Here is a 16,073-nt window from a genome sequence, read left to right as displayed (position 1 = left end):
TGGGGTTAGGGGAGGGATCCGCAAGTCCGCATGTGATTATAAAAAGCCAGAGAGCTGCTTCCTCAATAAGCAGACTCCAAGCTGGAAGATCTCTTCTCTTCTCTTCCTCAAAGGTAAACCCAGGAGCTATGAAGTGTGGGTGTCAGGCTGCCACCCTCTGCCATGCTCTCTACCTGAAAGCCTCATGCCTCAAGAGCCAGAATGCCCATTTCTGAAGAAGACTGCACCCTTGGGTCCCTTTTAGCACCTGGGTCTGGGACTAGTCTGGGAGGATAGGTTGAGGCTTTTAGGGAGATGGGACGCAGAACCCCAAGAGGCAAGAGACATAGCTCTCTGTGGCCTTAATCTTGTTACTTTGCCTCTTGGGCCCTAGTTATTTCCTCTGTAAAATGGAGATTAAGCTACCTTACCTGCCCAAAGGACTGGATGATTTCTGAAGCCCTTTTATTGTAGGATCTAATGTGACAGTGAGTTCATCTTTGAGAACTGATGAAGCAATTTGGAGTGGTTGTTGAAAGTCTTGGGCATCAGCTAGTTGTGGGTTTAAATCCTGGCTCTTGCCACTTCCTGGCTGGGCAGCCTTGGGAATATTACTTAACCTCTCTGAGCCTCAGTTTCTTTAGCTATAACACGTGGTTGATACTTACCTTATGGGTTGTTATGGGTATAAGTGACCTTGTGCCATAAAATGCTGAGTAAGCGCTCAATACATAGGAGGGGTTTTGTTCGTTTATTTCTAATTCAAGGAAATAGCATTGAACTGACAAAGATCAAATAAGAGGTGAGTTTGGGGCATATGTATTTTCCTATTTTGTGGTATAATGGAAAGAGCATAGGTTTTACATTCTGACAGTCAGTCTTGAATGTGTATCTAGACTGCACAATTTGCTGTGTGACCCTGGGCAAGCTCCTTTACCCCTCTGTGCTTTCTGAAAAATGAAGTTGATGTGAGGCCAATGTTTGTTGCCTGTAGGTATTCAATGCATTATTTAAAAAATATATTTTTAGGGCCGGCCCGGGTGCGGCGCTTGGGAGCACGGCGGCGCTCCCGCCGAGGGTTCGGATCCCATATAGAGACCGGTCCGCTCACTGGCTGAGCGCGGTGCGGGCGCGACACCGAGGGTTGCGATCCCATTACCGGTCACGAAAAAAGACAAAAAGGAAAAAAATATATATATATATATTTTTAATGCAAATTCTACATGCCAGGCACTATTCTAAATGCTAGGAATGCAGTATTGAACAGTTTCTAAACTCACAACCACCTATAAAATAGGCTCTATTAATACCCTAATTTTAGGGATAAGTAAACTGAGGCCCAGAGAAGCGAAGTACCATAGTATCCTGCCCAAGGTGTCTTAGCCAGTGATGACAAAGCTAAGAACGACAACCACGGTAATGACACCCACTACGTCTACTGAGCGCTCACCCTGTGCCAGACACTGTACCATTGAATTCTCACAACCACTGGCTGGGGCAGGAACATCGCGGCCACTGACGCCGAGAGGAAACGGAATTCCCGCAGCTCCTGAGAGGAGACTGGGCTCCGGCCACCACAACTTGCTGCTTTTGCTGACGCGTTCTCGAATGGGAAGGGGAAACGACTAAGCTCGCGAGACTCTGGAAAGGCTGAGGACTCTCTTTCCTCTCTCCCATGCCCAGGTTCAGCGACAAAGCCTGCGCGTGACGCCACCATGCGGCAGAAGATGGTATCGCTCTTCCTGTGCTACCTGCTGCTCTACACCTGCGGCGGGGTGGAGGCAGGTAAGGATCCTGGGGGATGGCGGGACTGTGGGGAAAAGAAGGGAACAGTTTCAGGATCCCTGGTTTAGAGACCCCACCGTGCTTCTGAGCTAGAGGAGCTGTTATAATGGACGGCGCAGGGTTGCTGCAGCCAGAGTCCCAGGTTTGATTCCCTGCTCGGTCAATTCCTCCATTCCAACGAAATGTAATCAGTGCCAGTTGTGCGCCAGGCACGGCGCTTGGGGTAAAGTCCCTTTCCCTCTGTGAGGCTCTCCGATATGGGAGGATGATCCCCTTCCCCCCAACTCTGCGAGTGGTCCTGGGCACCAGGCACAGAGTAGGGGACCCTTGCTCTCTGCCACACTCCACTTTGCCCCCCCCTTTTTTTTTTAAAAAGATGACCGGTAAGGGGATCTGAACCCGTGGCCTTGGTGTTATCAGCACCACACTCTCCCGAGTGAGCCATGGGCCGGCCCCACTTTGTCCCCTTCTCCCGCAGGCAAAAGAAAAAAAGGAAAAAGTTCAGAGTCCGGCGGCTCGGGGTTCTGGAGCGCTCTGACCTACACTGCGATCGGAGGAGGTGGGCCTGGAGGGCGGGAAGCTCGAGCAGGTGGGCGGGTCCCTGCCCTGGGCGCTCGCTCACCGCCTCCTCTTTCTTTCCAGGGCTCATGATGGCCGGGCTGCCAGCGCTGGGCTTCACGGGCGCCGGCATAGCCGCCAATTCTGTGGCCTCGTCGCTGATGAGCTGGTCGGCGGTGCTGAATGGGGGCGGCGTGCCCGCTGGGGGGCTGGTGGCCACGCTGCAGAGCGTCGGTGAGTGCAGGGCCTGGCCCTTTCACAGGCTGAGTCAGCTCTGTGGGGCAGGTGTTCTTATTATTTCCGTCATGCACATGGGACAGGTGAGGCACCGAGGAATTAAGCAATTTACTCAAGTTCTCCCAGCTAGTGTAGAGCCAGAGGCAGGATTCGAACCCGGTCGGTATGATGCCAGAAGCCTTGCTTTTAACTTCTATGGTCAGGTGCCTTGCTGATGCTGTGGTCGAGTCATAAGCCTATTTCCCTCATTTTTCGCATCTGCCCAATCTCAGAGAACCATAGTAGCAAAGAAATATGGTGGAAACAACCCAAAGCGATGTCACACCAATCCTGGTCTTCGCTTGCATGTATTGAACACCGTAAAGGGGGTAGCTACAGAGCTCAGAGCGACTCTTCTAACAATCGCCTTCACTTCTCTCTCCCCACTCCTTTTCTCTCTGTCCCCCTCTCTCTGAGGCCTCCCAATTCCTGGAGAAAACTCACTCCTGACAAACTTCCCCTCTGCCTTTCTGTCTTTTTTTTTTGAGATGGGCCTCATGGCGCTCAGCCAGTGAGCGCACCGGCCATCCCTATATAGGATCCTGCGGCGGGAGCGCCGCTGCACTCCCAGCGCAGCACTCTCCCGAGTGCGCCATGGGCTCGGCCCCCCTCTGCCTTTCTGAACCCTCCTGCTGCTCTCAATTCTGGATGGCAAATCCCAAAGAACCAGCCCAAAAGAAGAGAGCCCTTTTCAAATGAGCAGAGGGGAGGACACAGGCCAGCCCCTGCCTCTGCAGTGGGAGGTGTAGGGTATGGGCAAGGCTAGGGCCACCCCAGTACTCTAAGATGGCTGTCCTCTCACATGTCACAGCACTGTGACAAGGATGAAATGATACCTTGCTTGTGAGTTCCCAGCACCCACACAGTGAGGTCTAGCGTTATTAATGGTGTTTTCATTGCAGACATGAAGTGAAGGAGCTGGTATTTTTGTCTTTTTCATCTCCAAAAAACATCTGATTTGGAATGGCAAGTCAGGGAGGAAATAGGATTCACTCTGCGAAAGTCCCATCCCCCCTCAAGGCCTGTTTCTTCATCTGGAAATGAAGGGGTTGGACTGGATCGATGGTTTCCAGACATTTGGATTCCCAGATCCAGTGCTTGTGACCCATCTGTGCTTACTTTGCAGGAGCTGGTGGCAGCAGTGCCCTCATGGGCAAGATTGGTGCCTTTCTGGGCTACACCGTCCAAAAGTACCTGGAAAACGATGACGAGGCAGATGAGGAGTAGCCAGCAGCTCTCAGGAACCCTTTCCTTGCCCTCCCTCTTCCAGCTAGAGTCCAGAGCTTTCTCTGTCACTCTCCTCAATGTCCTAGATGAGAAAACTCAATAAACTTCTCTCCGAAAACACTTTGTCCTTCTGTGAGTCATCCTTGCAATAAGAAGCCCAACAAGATCTGTTTCTGGCCTGCCTCATCCACCACCCCCTCACCCCCACTTTCCCCTGAAGTCAACCACAGCTCCCAGAACAAAACCAGTTGACTTTGTTTCTGGGCTTTAGCACATGCCGTTCTCGCTGCCTGGAATGTGCTTCTGAAGCTCACCTGCCTGAAAAACTCCCTTCCATCCTTCCAAACCCAGCTCACACACACCCCCGCTCCTCCAGACGCCTTCTAGCCAGCAGGATGTTCAGGCTCCACCTCACAGGACGCTTGGAGAGGCAGAGCTCAGTTTGCTGTCACTGAGAGAGCTCACGGCCACTTTACTGATTAGGCAGAGATGGAGAAGCCAGGTGTCCATCCTCTGAACTACAGGAAGCACTAGAATGACCTCCCTCCGATGAGGAATATAAGGCTAAACCCTTGCTCTGGGGAAAGGGGGAGTAACAGCAGCTTTTTGAGGGCTCAGCAAGGCCCCCCTCTCCTTAGAAGACTCAGGGGATAAGGTGATGGTTTGCATATGGAGCCCATAGGCTTCTGAATAGGAAGGGACAAGACAAGCTCTGTTGGGGAGATTTGAAGTTTGGGAGGCCTGTCCAGGGAACCAGCATGTCTGGACCAAGGCAGGAGTGGTCCCAACACTTGTGCAGAGAGAGCTGGGTTGTGGTCTGGTACTTGAGTGGGCACACCCTGCTCAGTGCTAGCCCAGCCTCTTGGGGAGAGCTGCACCCTCAGGAAGTGGCTGTGCTGAGTCACAGAGGCCGGTCACAAAAGGGCTCTAACTTCAAGAGGCTTGGAGCCCCTCAGTGGAGAGAATCCCTGAGGAGGAACTCCAAGACAGTCGTCCTCAGGCTCCCCACCCAGTCCCTTATGATCCAGAAATTCTTCATCCCAGCCTGCTCGCTCCTGTCCCCAGTTCCAATGCCGCCTCTGCAGATGGCAATTGATTGCCTCAGCTGGCTTGCCCCGGGCCCCCAGGGGAGCACTGTTCACAGCAGACGTGCATAGGTGGTAGGGGCACCATAAACATCATCTCTGAGGCTTGTGTCCAAGAGCCGAAGCTGGGCTGAGTCCCCTGACCTGACACCACACAGGCCTGAGCAGAGTGCTGCCTCGGCACAGGCCATCCGTGGAGGAGCAGAGAGAGTGCACGTGTGCCCACGGACGGAAGTGGGGGCTCAAGCATTACACCCCACTGAAGCCTGTTAATTGCATCCCAGTTTGTCTGTAGGGTTGACATCCCAGAGACACAAGTGTATGTCCCTCAGTCCCTTCAGAGAGGGCACCATGTCTAATTTATCTCTCCTCCCCAGTGCCCAGCACAGGCCTGGCACACAGTGGGTGCTCAATATATGTGGGCAGCATTGAACCTCCTCCACTGCCATCTAGCTGTCCCTTCACCCCATCCCACCCAATCCTCATGGGAAGGAGTGGCTGACCTGGCACACAGTGGGTGCTCAATATATGTGGGCAGCATTGAACCTCCTCCACTGCCATCTACCTGTCCCTTCACCCCATCCCACCCAATCCTCATGGGAAGGAGTGGCTGGACCTTTTGTCCTTTCCCCAGGAGACCCTTGATAATACCTGTGGTCACCACTGCACAGGACTGGAGGGAGAGAGGACTTCATCCCCTTTAACACTGTGGCACAAGGAAACATGGGCCCCTAACCCTTTACTTAAATATTCTGTAGCACAGAAGAGGCTCAAATAAGGCAGTGGAGCATAGCAGTTAGGAATGTTCCTCTGGAGTCCTACAGACCTGGGTTCAATTCCCACTCTGCTACCTTTGGTCTGTGTGCCCTAGTGCAAGTTCCTTCAGCTCTCTATGACTCAGTTTCCTTCTCTGTAAACTGAGAATGATAGTAACACCTACCTTGCGGGGTTTTTGTTATGAGAGTAATGAATAAAGATGAATGCAAAGGGTTCAGCATGGTGCCTGGCACACAGTCAGCACTGAGTAAATGTCAGTTATTATTATGATGAAGGATTTGCATAAAACAAAGAGGAAACAGACAAATGACAACCAGGAATTACATAATCTAACACTGGAGTCAGGGTTTGCTCTCGGGCTCACAGACCATGTTCTTTTTTTCTTCCAAAGGTGAGTGCCCAATTAGGGCCCCTCCCTCCAAGAGCAATCCCCTCCCCTAATTCTCCTGAACAACATCAAAGCCAGAGAGAGACGGACAGCTCTGCCCTAAGGATTTTAGATCTGAGGCCTCAGCAATCCTCAGGCTGAATGACACTGAACATGACCAGACCTTTAAGGGGAGACTCCTCCTCCCACAGGATCCCTCTGCGCCTGTGCAGTGTAACTCCTTGCCTTCGTTCCACAGGAATTTACTGGGCACTCAGTCTCTGCCAGGCACTGTGCCAGGTACTAAGGACACCACAGTGAGAGAGACATAGTTCCTACCTCCTTGGAGCCCACAATGCACAAATGAGGAGCCCTCCAAAGCATCCACGCCCCCCTTCTCCCTCCCTGTCACCACCTCCTCGCCCCCAACTCCTTTCACCCACCCTCCCCCTTGCCAGCCTTCATGCACCACGATCATCCCACCTCCAAAGCACAAGGCAGAATGGTGAACACACACCAGAACTTACTAACACAAGTCAAGAGATGCTCAAGGCACTGTTGGACTCCTCCCTGGCAATGGCCTTCAGAAAGACACATAGCTGAGTCCTGGCCCTGCTCCAGGGCCGGGTTGCCTCAGTCCAGTGCCTTGCTGTCTCTGAGTTCCAACTTCCTTGTTTGTAAACCAAGGCTTCGATAGCATAGTCTCTGGGGCTTCCAGCTCTAAAACATCTGCTGAGCCTGAAGCAAGTGCTTCTGAATCCCCTCAGCCCTGTCAGATCCTGGCCCTCTTAGGGCAGATTTTATTTTTGGAAGCAGCCAACAGCCACCTCGTAGTGCCAACTTTGGTGACTAAAGTGGGTGTTAGTGAGGAGAGATGCCATGTTTGGTCACAAATGAGGGTGACTACAAACCAGCAGGGCGGCTTCTCACTCTAGGACCACACCTCAAGATGAGTCTAAAATAGATCCCATCTCTGACTGACTTGCTCTAGGACAATGTCAAAGTCCTCTGTCCTCATCATTTCTCTCTGGACCTCAGTTTCCTAGTCTGTAAAATGGGGGAGGGAAGGAGTTGGACGCTTGTCCAGAACTAGAATGACTTTCTCGAGTGCTCAATTTAGGGTGTCTTGCTCTTTAATAAAATTCCTTTATCTAGGGATTTCCTCTACTCTTTGGGGGCCTGGAACGAGCACTCCCTCATCCATCAGGGACTCCCACAATTTCATGTTGCTATGTGCTATGTGACCACCAGGTGGCAGTGCAGTCCCACTGTGGAATCTTCATCCGCCTCCTTTGGCCTTCAGCAGCTCCACAATTATCAACAGCCGTCCCTGGGGCAGGCCCTACTGTGGTCGCTGCTGGAGACCAAAATGCACAGACCCTACTCCTGCTCTGCAGAAGGAGCTCCTGAAGCTCATGAAAGTGGTTCATCGGGAAGATCCCTACAGGGCCTGCCCCCTCCCCTTTCTTCCAGACCTTCAGTCCAGCAATTCGAGGATCTCCAAATTCCTGAGCATGGCATTCAGGACCCTCTGCCATCAGGTCTCACCAACAGGCCCACAGCCTGTGCTCCCAGACCCGAGCCACAAGCATTTAAAGAAAATGGGAGGAGCATGCCACACACACTTCTTCTTGCCTGGGCAACAGAAGGTGATGCCAGGAATGGGGCATCCCTAGACCCAGCAGAGAGCTGGGGTCGGCAACAGCTGAAGGGTGCTGAGGCAGAAGAGGCCTGTGGCTTCCTGTGAAGAAATGAGGAACCACTTCCTTTAAGCAGATGGCTAGGGGGAGGGGTGGAAGATTAGGGAGCATGAGGAGGTCTCATGAAAAGGCCCAGAGCATCCTTTTCTTTCAATAAAAGCATGACTGGCATAAGCATTTGTTACTGCCAGGCTTCCTTGCTAGACTATGAGCTCCCCGAGGACAAGCACAGCGTTCGTCGTCATTTTATCACCAGCACCCCGTACAGCTCCTGGCACACAGAAGGTGCCCTGTGACTTTGGCTGAGTGGATGGACAGATGGGCAGGTGGATGAGTGGAAGAGGAGTGACTGAGTGAATAAATATATTTTTAAATGAGGAACCGATCTGCCTCTCCTGTTTTTCTCAGGCATGTGCGCGATTGACAAGGGAGTTATTTCCACTCCTCTTTATTCCCCTCCCGCCAGGCAAGGCCACTGGGCGGAGCTTCCGGGGCCGGCTGCGTGACGTCACAGAGGGAGGCGGGCCCGGAGGCGGCCTCTGCTTCCTGATTGGAGGGTGCGGGGCGGCGGCCCCACCCTCGGCGGCGCTGTGGTCGCCGTCGGTGCTGCGGAGGTAGCAGGCGAAGGACTTTGGACAGGCGTCCGCGTAGACGGCGCTGCCGGAGCAGAGCCAGCGTCAGCGCGCCGGGGTCGCCGGAGCCACGTCCACTTAGCTGGCAAGGCGGAGAGGGGACGCCGAGCGGTTCGCGAGGCTCACGGCCGTCCAGGAGGAAATAGGACACGCGCTGCTGCTGGACCGCTCCGGGCGGCGGCGGCGGGCGGGCGGGGCGGAGGGTGGGACCCAGCCTCCGGGAGCTCACCGGAGCGCGGCTTTTTCGGGGCCTCTGACCTCAACGAGGAAAGTCCCAGAAACAGCCCCCACTCCTCCTCGCTCTGCATGACGTGCCCCGCCTCTTCCCCTCCCCTCCCCGCCCTACACTCAGACCCGACAGCTGCGGGACCAGGCGTCTGCAGGCTTGGTTGTGTTAGCCCTAACTCTGTGTGACCCTGAACAAGCGTCATGTGTTCTGGACCTCGGTCTGCTCGTCTGCAGGATGACGCGATAACTGCTTTAAATGATGTGACGTGTAAAAGTGCCCCGCGCTGGACTTACTCGTGCTAGGTGCTCTGCAGATGCTAGTTTCTCTCTCCCTGCGCCTGCCTCTGATTTGCTGTGTGGCCTAACCTCTGGGGGCGTCGCTTCTCCTGTCTAGGAGGAGAGAATTGCCTTTCCCGCCCCGAGGTCCTGGGAGCTAAGATTTCTTGAGTCATTGAGTCAGTGGTGAGCTGAGAGCATGCCCCGCCTCTTGGTGTCTGGGCTACATGCCTTCTCACCCTCTTCTTTCTCCACCCAGTCCCCAAACCCCAGCTCTGGGCCTCTAGCCTTGTCACTTGACTTTTCTGAGGTTCCTCTGACAAACAAGTTTCCTCATCCTCCTTAAGATGGCTCTAATGAGGGCCGGCCCGGTGGCGCACTCGGTAGAGTGCGGCACTTGGGCTGCACTCCCGCCAAGGGTTCGGATCCCATGTAGAGACCGGTCTGCTCACTGGTTGAGCGCGGTGCGGGCGCGTCACCGAGGGTTGCGATCCCGTTGCTGGTCACGAAAAAAGACAAAAAGGAAAAAAAAAATGGCTCTAATGAGATGTGCCTAAGAGGGCTGGGCTCCCCAGAGGTTCTTTGAGATCTTAAGGGTCTGCGGTGAACTTAAAGGGCATCCTAGGGCATCCTTCCTACAAGTTGCTACCGAAATTGGGTCATTCCCTTGTGTAAAGAAAGCCCTTCCGTGGCTCCCTATGATCCTGGGGCCACTCAGCAAGACCTACAAGGCCACGATGCCTGGGTCCCTGTTGTCAGCCAAGCCCCCTCTCCTCTCTCCATGCCAGGATGTTTCAGCTGTCTTTCATATCCTCCAGACCTGTACATATGATTCCCTCTGCTGGTATCACTCCTTCTCTTCGCCATCCCCTTACCTTGACCACCATGGGAGAGGGTGGATCCTGACACCTAAGTGGGTGCCCTATTTCGTTGAGGACTGGTGAGTGACTCCCGACCTCACCCAGGGCAGCCACCCCGCTTCCTGCTTCCTTCCCTCTGGGCATGCTGAACTTTCATCTCCTTGAACATGCCTGGCTCTCTCTTGCCTCTGGACTTTTGCACCTGCTATTCTTTCAAACCTAAACACTCTCCCTTTCCTACTTGTATTTGTCTTTCAAATTACAGTTTAGGGCGGGCCCGGTGGCACACTCAGTAGAGTGCGGTGCTTGGGAGCGCAGCGGCACTCCCGCCAAGGGTTCGGATCCCATATAGAGACCGGTCCGCTCACTGGTTGAGCGCGGTGCCGGCCCGACACTGAGGGTTGCGATCCCGTTACCCGTCACGAAAAAAGACAAAAAAAGGGAAACTCCCGCCAAGGGTTCGGATCCCATATAGAGACCGGTCCGCTCACTGGTTGAGCGCGGTACCGGCCCGACACTGAGGGTTGCGATCCCGTTACCCGTCATGAAAAAAGACAAAAAAAGGGAAAAAAAAAAATTACAGTTTAGACGTCACTTCCTTGGGGGTGGAAGGAAGAGATTCCATGACCAGCCCCTCCTATATCAAACACACATTTTCTTGGCACTATTTAATGTCTCTCTCCCCTATTAGAATGTAAGTTATGGGAGGATAAGGATACCTTGTTTGTCACTGTATCCCCCAATGACAATGACAGGCACTGGTCCAAGGCAGAGTCCAATAGGAGTTTATTGAATGAATGAGAGAGTGAATTGCTACCCAGTGCTTTTCCAGTCTCTACTTACATAACTCCAGACGCAGAGAGTTCACTGCTTTTGAAACAGCCTATTCCATTTGCTCGTAGAAGGTCTCCAATTTCTGCCCACCCCCAACCAGTGCCCAAGAGATTACCTGGAGCTGAGGCCCAGAGAGAGCGAGTAGCTTGTTTGAAATACTTGGTGCAGAGCCAGGACCTGCTCATATGTCCTAAGGGCACTTGCAGGCTCACCTGGCCCTGACAGGGCCCATAGGTGTCAGCACTGCCTAGATGCTCCACAGCCTGGATCCACTTGTAGGCCTGGGACTTAACATGCCATCATAGACCATTTCCCTTTTGCCCAGGAGCAGCTGATCAGCATCAACTAGGGACAGGGATACTAGGTACCCAGTCTGGGAGTGGAGAATCCAGGAAGGAAGCACTTTCAGGTAGTACTGGACTCCTGTTGCCTCATTCAACCCCCGTGTCAGCCCTGTAAGGCAGGAGATACTGTTCCCATTTTACAGATGCACAAACTGAGGTTCCTGGATGGATGCTACTTACCTAAGGTCACACAGCAAGACAGTGGCAAAGCCAGGCCTAACTTCAAAGCCTGACCTTTTTTCCTCTGCCCCTCCACTTGGTGTCTCTTGTCTATCTGCTCTCAGGCCCATTCTGCCCAAAGCATCATGAAGTCCCATGACTCCTGTTGCCCACAGCTGAGCCCCACCCTTAATGGGGACTCAACAGCTGTACCTCGACAGTGGCTAAGGGTTGGCTAAAAATGAGGAGTCATCCCTTTCATCTTGGTACTTGGTCATTCCCCCAAACTGCAGAAGGACCTAGAACAAATTAGGCAGTGGCCAACGAGGTGTCTTGTAGAGACCCTGAAACTGGGCTGGGCTGCTTATTTGCTGTATAACCTTGAATGGGTTCTTTTCCTTCTTGGTCCCTCAATTTACCATCTGTAAAGGGGACCAATTATCCTTTCACAGGGCCTCAGTGTGCCAGGATTCAGGAAGGCTGCTCTTCTCTCCCAGCTACCTCACCTTTGAACCCTAACCTTGAGGAACAGAGCCCCTTCTAGGGTCCCTGTCATGGCAAAACTGCAGCATAAATTTGTTCTTGATGGAGCTCACAGATCCTAGGTTGGGTGGGCACTGGGTTGTGGGGGCCCATTCCCCCAGCTTCAGCCTCTCTTGGCCTTTGTTCCTGCTGAGGAACAGGCTCTCTCATCATGTCTGCTCCCTCTATTTTGGTGGCCTTTGCAGAGCCATTCCCCAGGGGATTCTGCCTCTCCTGCCCCTTCCTGTCTCCTCTGTCCTCCCTCCCTTCCTCCATGCCTGCTCTGTGCCTGGCACTTGGCTTATCGAGCTGGATGAGCTCAGTGTCTGTCCTTGCAAAGCTCACAGTTGGGTGGGGGAAGAAGCACAAGGAAACCAAGTTACAATTCATTCACCCGTTCCAAATCCTATTTCCTTCCTTGCCGCAACCCTCACCCCTACAGTCTGTGCTCCACGCAGCAGCCTGAGCGATCCTTTTAAAACGGAGGTCAGAACATGTCACTCTTCTGCTTAACTCCCTCTCATGGCTCCCAGTCTCAGAGGAAAAGCCGGTGTCCTTGCTTTGACCTACAAGGTCCTGCATGATCTACCTCATCGCCTCCCACTCTCCCCTCTGATCATTCCATTCCAGCTGCACTGGCCACCTGGCTGTTTTTCAACATGCCAAGCATGCTCCTGCCTCAGGCCTTTGCATTTGCCCTTGGTCCTGCTAGGAATGTCTTCCCCCAGGTATCCACGTGGCCTCCCTCCCGTCACTCAGGAGTCTCCCACACATCCAGGGCCTTCCCTGGCTGCCCATCTATATATACTACTCCCTAGTTGCCTTCTGTCCTTTTACCCACTTTATTATACTTTTTCTTAGCACTGTTAAATGACATGTAATTATTTGTTTATTTCCTGTTCCCCTGCAGAAGTAGAAGCCCCATGAGATCTTCTGCAGTTTCTCACCCTTCAGGAAAAGAAAAAGACAGACAGAGAGAAAGAAAGAAAAAAAAAAGAATACCAGGAAAATTCTGAAAAAAAGAAAAGGCAACACTAACATTACTACTACATGAAATATTTACAGCCCCAATAACTAAAACAACTAGTGTGGGTTCAGGAAGAGGCAGACCATTGGCCTAGAATAGAAAGTCCAGAAACAGACCCAATTGCACATGAGAATTTGGTATTTGCTAAAGGTAGCATCTCAAAGTGGAGAATGGACTCTTTAATAAATGGTGGCCAACTGGGGGAAAAATTAGGTCTGTGCCTCACAATGAGTACCAGAATGAGCTCCAAAGGGATCAAAGATTTAAATGTTAGAAAAATCAAAGTAAAACCACAAAAGCACTATAGGAAAATATGGGAGAATTTATACTCTCATAGTGAGAAAAGTTTTAACCATGACTTAAAAATCAAAAAGCCATAAAAAAGATTGATTAAATGAACTATATAAAAATCAAAAACTTTCACATGGAAGTTTTACAAAGTTTTATAAATCAAGTCATAAGACACATGACAAATTGGGGGAAAATACTTGCAACTCAGATCGCAGACAAAGGATCATCTCTCTAACTTATGAAGAATTCTTGGAAACTGATTAAAAGGACCAATGGCTGCCTGTTAGCTCAGTTGGTCAGAGGGCAGCGTTATAACACGAAGGTGAACGGTTCAGATCCCCATACTGGCAAAAACAAAACAAAAAATAAAAAATAAATTAAAAAAGAACCAACAATCTAATAGAAACATAGGTACAAGATATGAACTGACAGTTCCCAGAAAAGTAAATACAAATGGCTTTTTTTTTTTGCAGCTCTCTGGTATAGAGATCTGAACCTGTGACCCTGGTTTATAAAGCTAGGCTCTAACCAACTGAAATTACCGGCCAGACCACAAATGGTTATTAAAAACATGAAAAGCTCAAATTCACTCAAAAGAAATGCAAATCAGGAAAACTACATTGGGATACTAGTACAGTTTGAATGTAACCCTCCAAAAAGCATGTGTTGGAAAGTTAATCCCCTCTAACCAACTGAAATTACCGGCCAGACCACAAATGGTTATTAAAAACATGAAAAGCTCAAACTCACTCAAAAGAAATGCAAATCAGGAAAACTACATTGGGATACTAGTACAGTTTGAATGTAACCGTCCAAAAAGCATGTGTTGGAAAGTTAATCCCCGGGCCGGCCCATGGCTCACTCGGGAGAGAGTGGTGCTGATAACACCAAGGCCCCGGGTTCGGATCCCATATAGGGATGGCCGGTTCGCTCACTGGCTGAACGTGGTGCTGACAACACCAAGTCAAGGGTTAAGATCCCCTTACCGGTCATCTTTAAAAAAAAAAAAAAAGAAGAAGAAGAAAAGAAATTTAATCCCCAATGCAACAGTGTTGGGAGATGGGGTCTAATGAGAGGTGATCAGGTCATGAGGGCTCTGCCATCATGAATGTGTTAATGTTGTTATCCCAGGAATGGGTTCATTATAAAGGGGTGAGTTTGTCCCCTTTTCACTCTCTCTTGCCCTCTCTTTGCCCTTCCACCATGGGATGATATAGCAAGAAGGCCCTCAATTGATGCTGGCCCCTCAATCTTGGACTCCCCAGCCTCCAGAACCATGAGCCAATAAATTTCAATTCATTATAAATTACCCAGTTTGTGGTATTTTTTTATAGCATTACAAAATGAACTAAGATACCATTGCTTATCAGTCTGGCAAAAAATCCAAAAGCTTAATAATATATTCTATGGGCATCTCTGTAAGGAAGTAGTACTCTCACACATGTGAATATAAATTGGTAAAGGTCCCTAAAGGACATTTTGGCAAAATCTATCAAAAGTACAAATTCATCCAGATATCCTACTTCTGGGAATGTATGCTTCAGATATACTTGCACAAGTGAGAAGTTTTATGTATGAAGTTATTCTCTGTAACAGTGTTTTCAACAGCAAAAAACTGGAAACAACCCACTGTCCATTGGTAAGGGGTTAGGTTAGGTACGGCACCATACATCCATAAAATGAACTACTATGCAGCTATGAAAAAGAGTGAGGGAGATCTGTGTGTCCTGATAGGGAAAGTTCTATAAGGGATATTAAGTTTAAAAAACAAGGTGCAGAGCAGCATATATGATATTCCACCTTTTGTAGTAAAAGGGGGGAAGTGTGTGTGTGTGTGTGTGTGTGTATAAAGAAATTAAATAAATATTGATAGAGAGATTAAGAAATTAAATATATAGATAAAGAGCACAGAAGCTAGACTGTGGAGTTCCAAATACAAGTTCTGCTACTGTACTGGGTTAAATAGTATCCCTCCAAAATTCATATCCATCTAGAACCTGTGAATGTGACCTTATTTGGAAATACTATAAGGTCTTTACAGAGATAATCAAGTTAAGATTAAGTCATACCTGATTAGAGTGGGCCCTAAATCCAATATGGCTTATAAAAGGAAGAAAATGTGGACACAGAGACAGAAACTCAGTGGAGAATGCCATGTGAAGACAAGGCAGAGATTGGGGTGAAGTGTCTACAAACCAAGAAACACCAAGGATTGCCAGCAACCACCTGAACCTAGGAGAGAAGCATGGAACAGATTCTCTCCAGAGCCTCTAGAAGGAATGAACCCTGCTAACAACTTGATTATATATTCTAGCCTCCAGACCTTGAGAGAATCAATTTCTGTTGTTTTAAGCCACCCAGTTTGTTATGACAGCCCTAGGAAACTAACACAGTTATTTAAAAGCTGTGCAATCTTGGGCAAGTTATTTAGTCTCTCTGTGCCTACTTTCCCCATCTGTAAAACAGGGATAATAGTACTTACCTCCATAGGGTTGACTTATAAGGATTAAATGAGTTAATCTTTTAAAGAATTTAGAACAAGATCTGACACATAGTAAGTGCTATATAAATGTTAAATAAATATATACTTGTATTAGCATAAAGAAATCTTGAAAGGACAATCAAGAAACTAATAAATGTGGTTGGTAGAAGGGAGGGAATAAAGAGATGGGAGCAAGAATTTGCGGAGCCTTTGCACTTTTCAGACTTTTTAAATATATTGTTGATTTTGAACCATATAAATGTATTATTTATCCAAAAATCAAAAATTATTTTAAAACATAAATCACATTACTCTCTTGCTCAGAAACCCTCTGGTGGTTTCCCATCACATTTATAACAAAATCAAATATCCTTACTGTAGCTGACAAGGCCCACCAGGATGCAAACATCCCCCCCCGAACATCTGTCAGTTCATTTCCCCCTCGCTCGCTGTTTTCCAGCTACACAGGCCTCCCACCTCAGGGCCTATGCACAGGCTGATCCTTCACTTCACTCAGGTCTCTTTTAAATGTCACCTCTGCAGAGAGGCCTTCTATTACCTAAAAAAAAAAATTTTTTTTAGGTAACCCTAGCCCCCGATTAACAATTCTTTCTAGCCCCTTTCCTGCTTTACTTTCTTCAAAGCATGTATCACTCCTGACATT

The 16,073-nt window shown here is 49.8% G+C and overlaps 2 protein-coding genes across 2 annotated transcripts in view; one reads left to right on the top strand and one right to left on the bottom strand.

The window, feature by feature from the left end:
• The window catches only part of FAM76A (family with sequence similarity 76, member A), a 48,226-nt gene extending 46,530 nt beyond the window's left edge, over nt 1–1,696 (bottom strand). The window contains exon 1 of the mRNA XM_008575571.1: nt 1,463–1,696. Within this exon, the coding sequence (XP_008573793.1) occupies nt 1,463–1,696 (234 nt within the window). The remainder of the gene's footprint in view (nt 1–1,462) is intronic.
• On the top strand, nt 30–3,945 carry IFI6 (interferon, alpha-inducible protein 6). The gene is made up of 5 exons (XM_008575562.1): nt 30–113; nt 1,663–1,764; nt 2,243–2,323; nt 2,407–2,556; nt 3,725–3,945. Exons 2-5 carry the CDS (start codon nt 1,695–1,697, stop codon nt 3,823–3,825), a joined length of 402 nt encoding a protein of 133 aa, XP_008573784.1. The 5' UTR covers nt 30–113; nt 1,663–1,694; the 3' UTR covers nt 3,826–3,945.
• Nucleotides 3,946–16,073: the final 12,128 nt, after the last annotated feature.

This window comes from Galeopterus variegatus, unplaced genomic scaffold, assembly GCF_000696425.1.
Source record: "Galeopterus variegatus unplaced genomic scaffold, G_variegatus-3.0.2 Scaffold1207, whole genome shotgun sequence".
Classification (NCBI taxonomy): domain Eukaryota; kingdom Metazoa; phylum Chordata; class Mammalia; order Dermoptera; family Cynocephalidae; genus Galeopterus; species Galeopterus variegatus.
Note: the sequence above shows the minus strand (reverse complement) of the source record. Positions and strands in the feature narration are given on the sequence as shown.

What these genes read in the sequence shown, in the direction of transcription:
- IFI6 (XM_008575562.1), top strand. Translation starts at nt 1,695, where the DNA reads ATGCGGCAGAAGATGGTATCGCTCTTCCTGTGCTACCTGCTGCTCTAC. An exon ending in CTACACTGCGATCGGAGGAG is followed by an intron (nt 2,324 to 2,406) that starts GTGGGCCTGGAG and finishes CTTTCTTTCCAG; the next exon opens with GGCTCATGATGGCCGGGCTG. An exon ending in GGCCACGCTGCAGAGCGTCG is followed by an intron (nt 2,557 to 3,724) that starts GTGAGTGCAGGG and finishes CTTACTTTGCAG; the next exon opens with GAGCTGGTGGCAGCAGTGCC.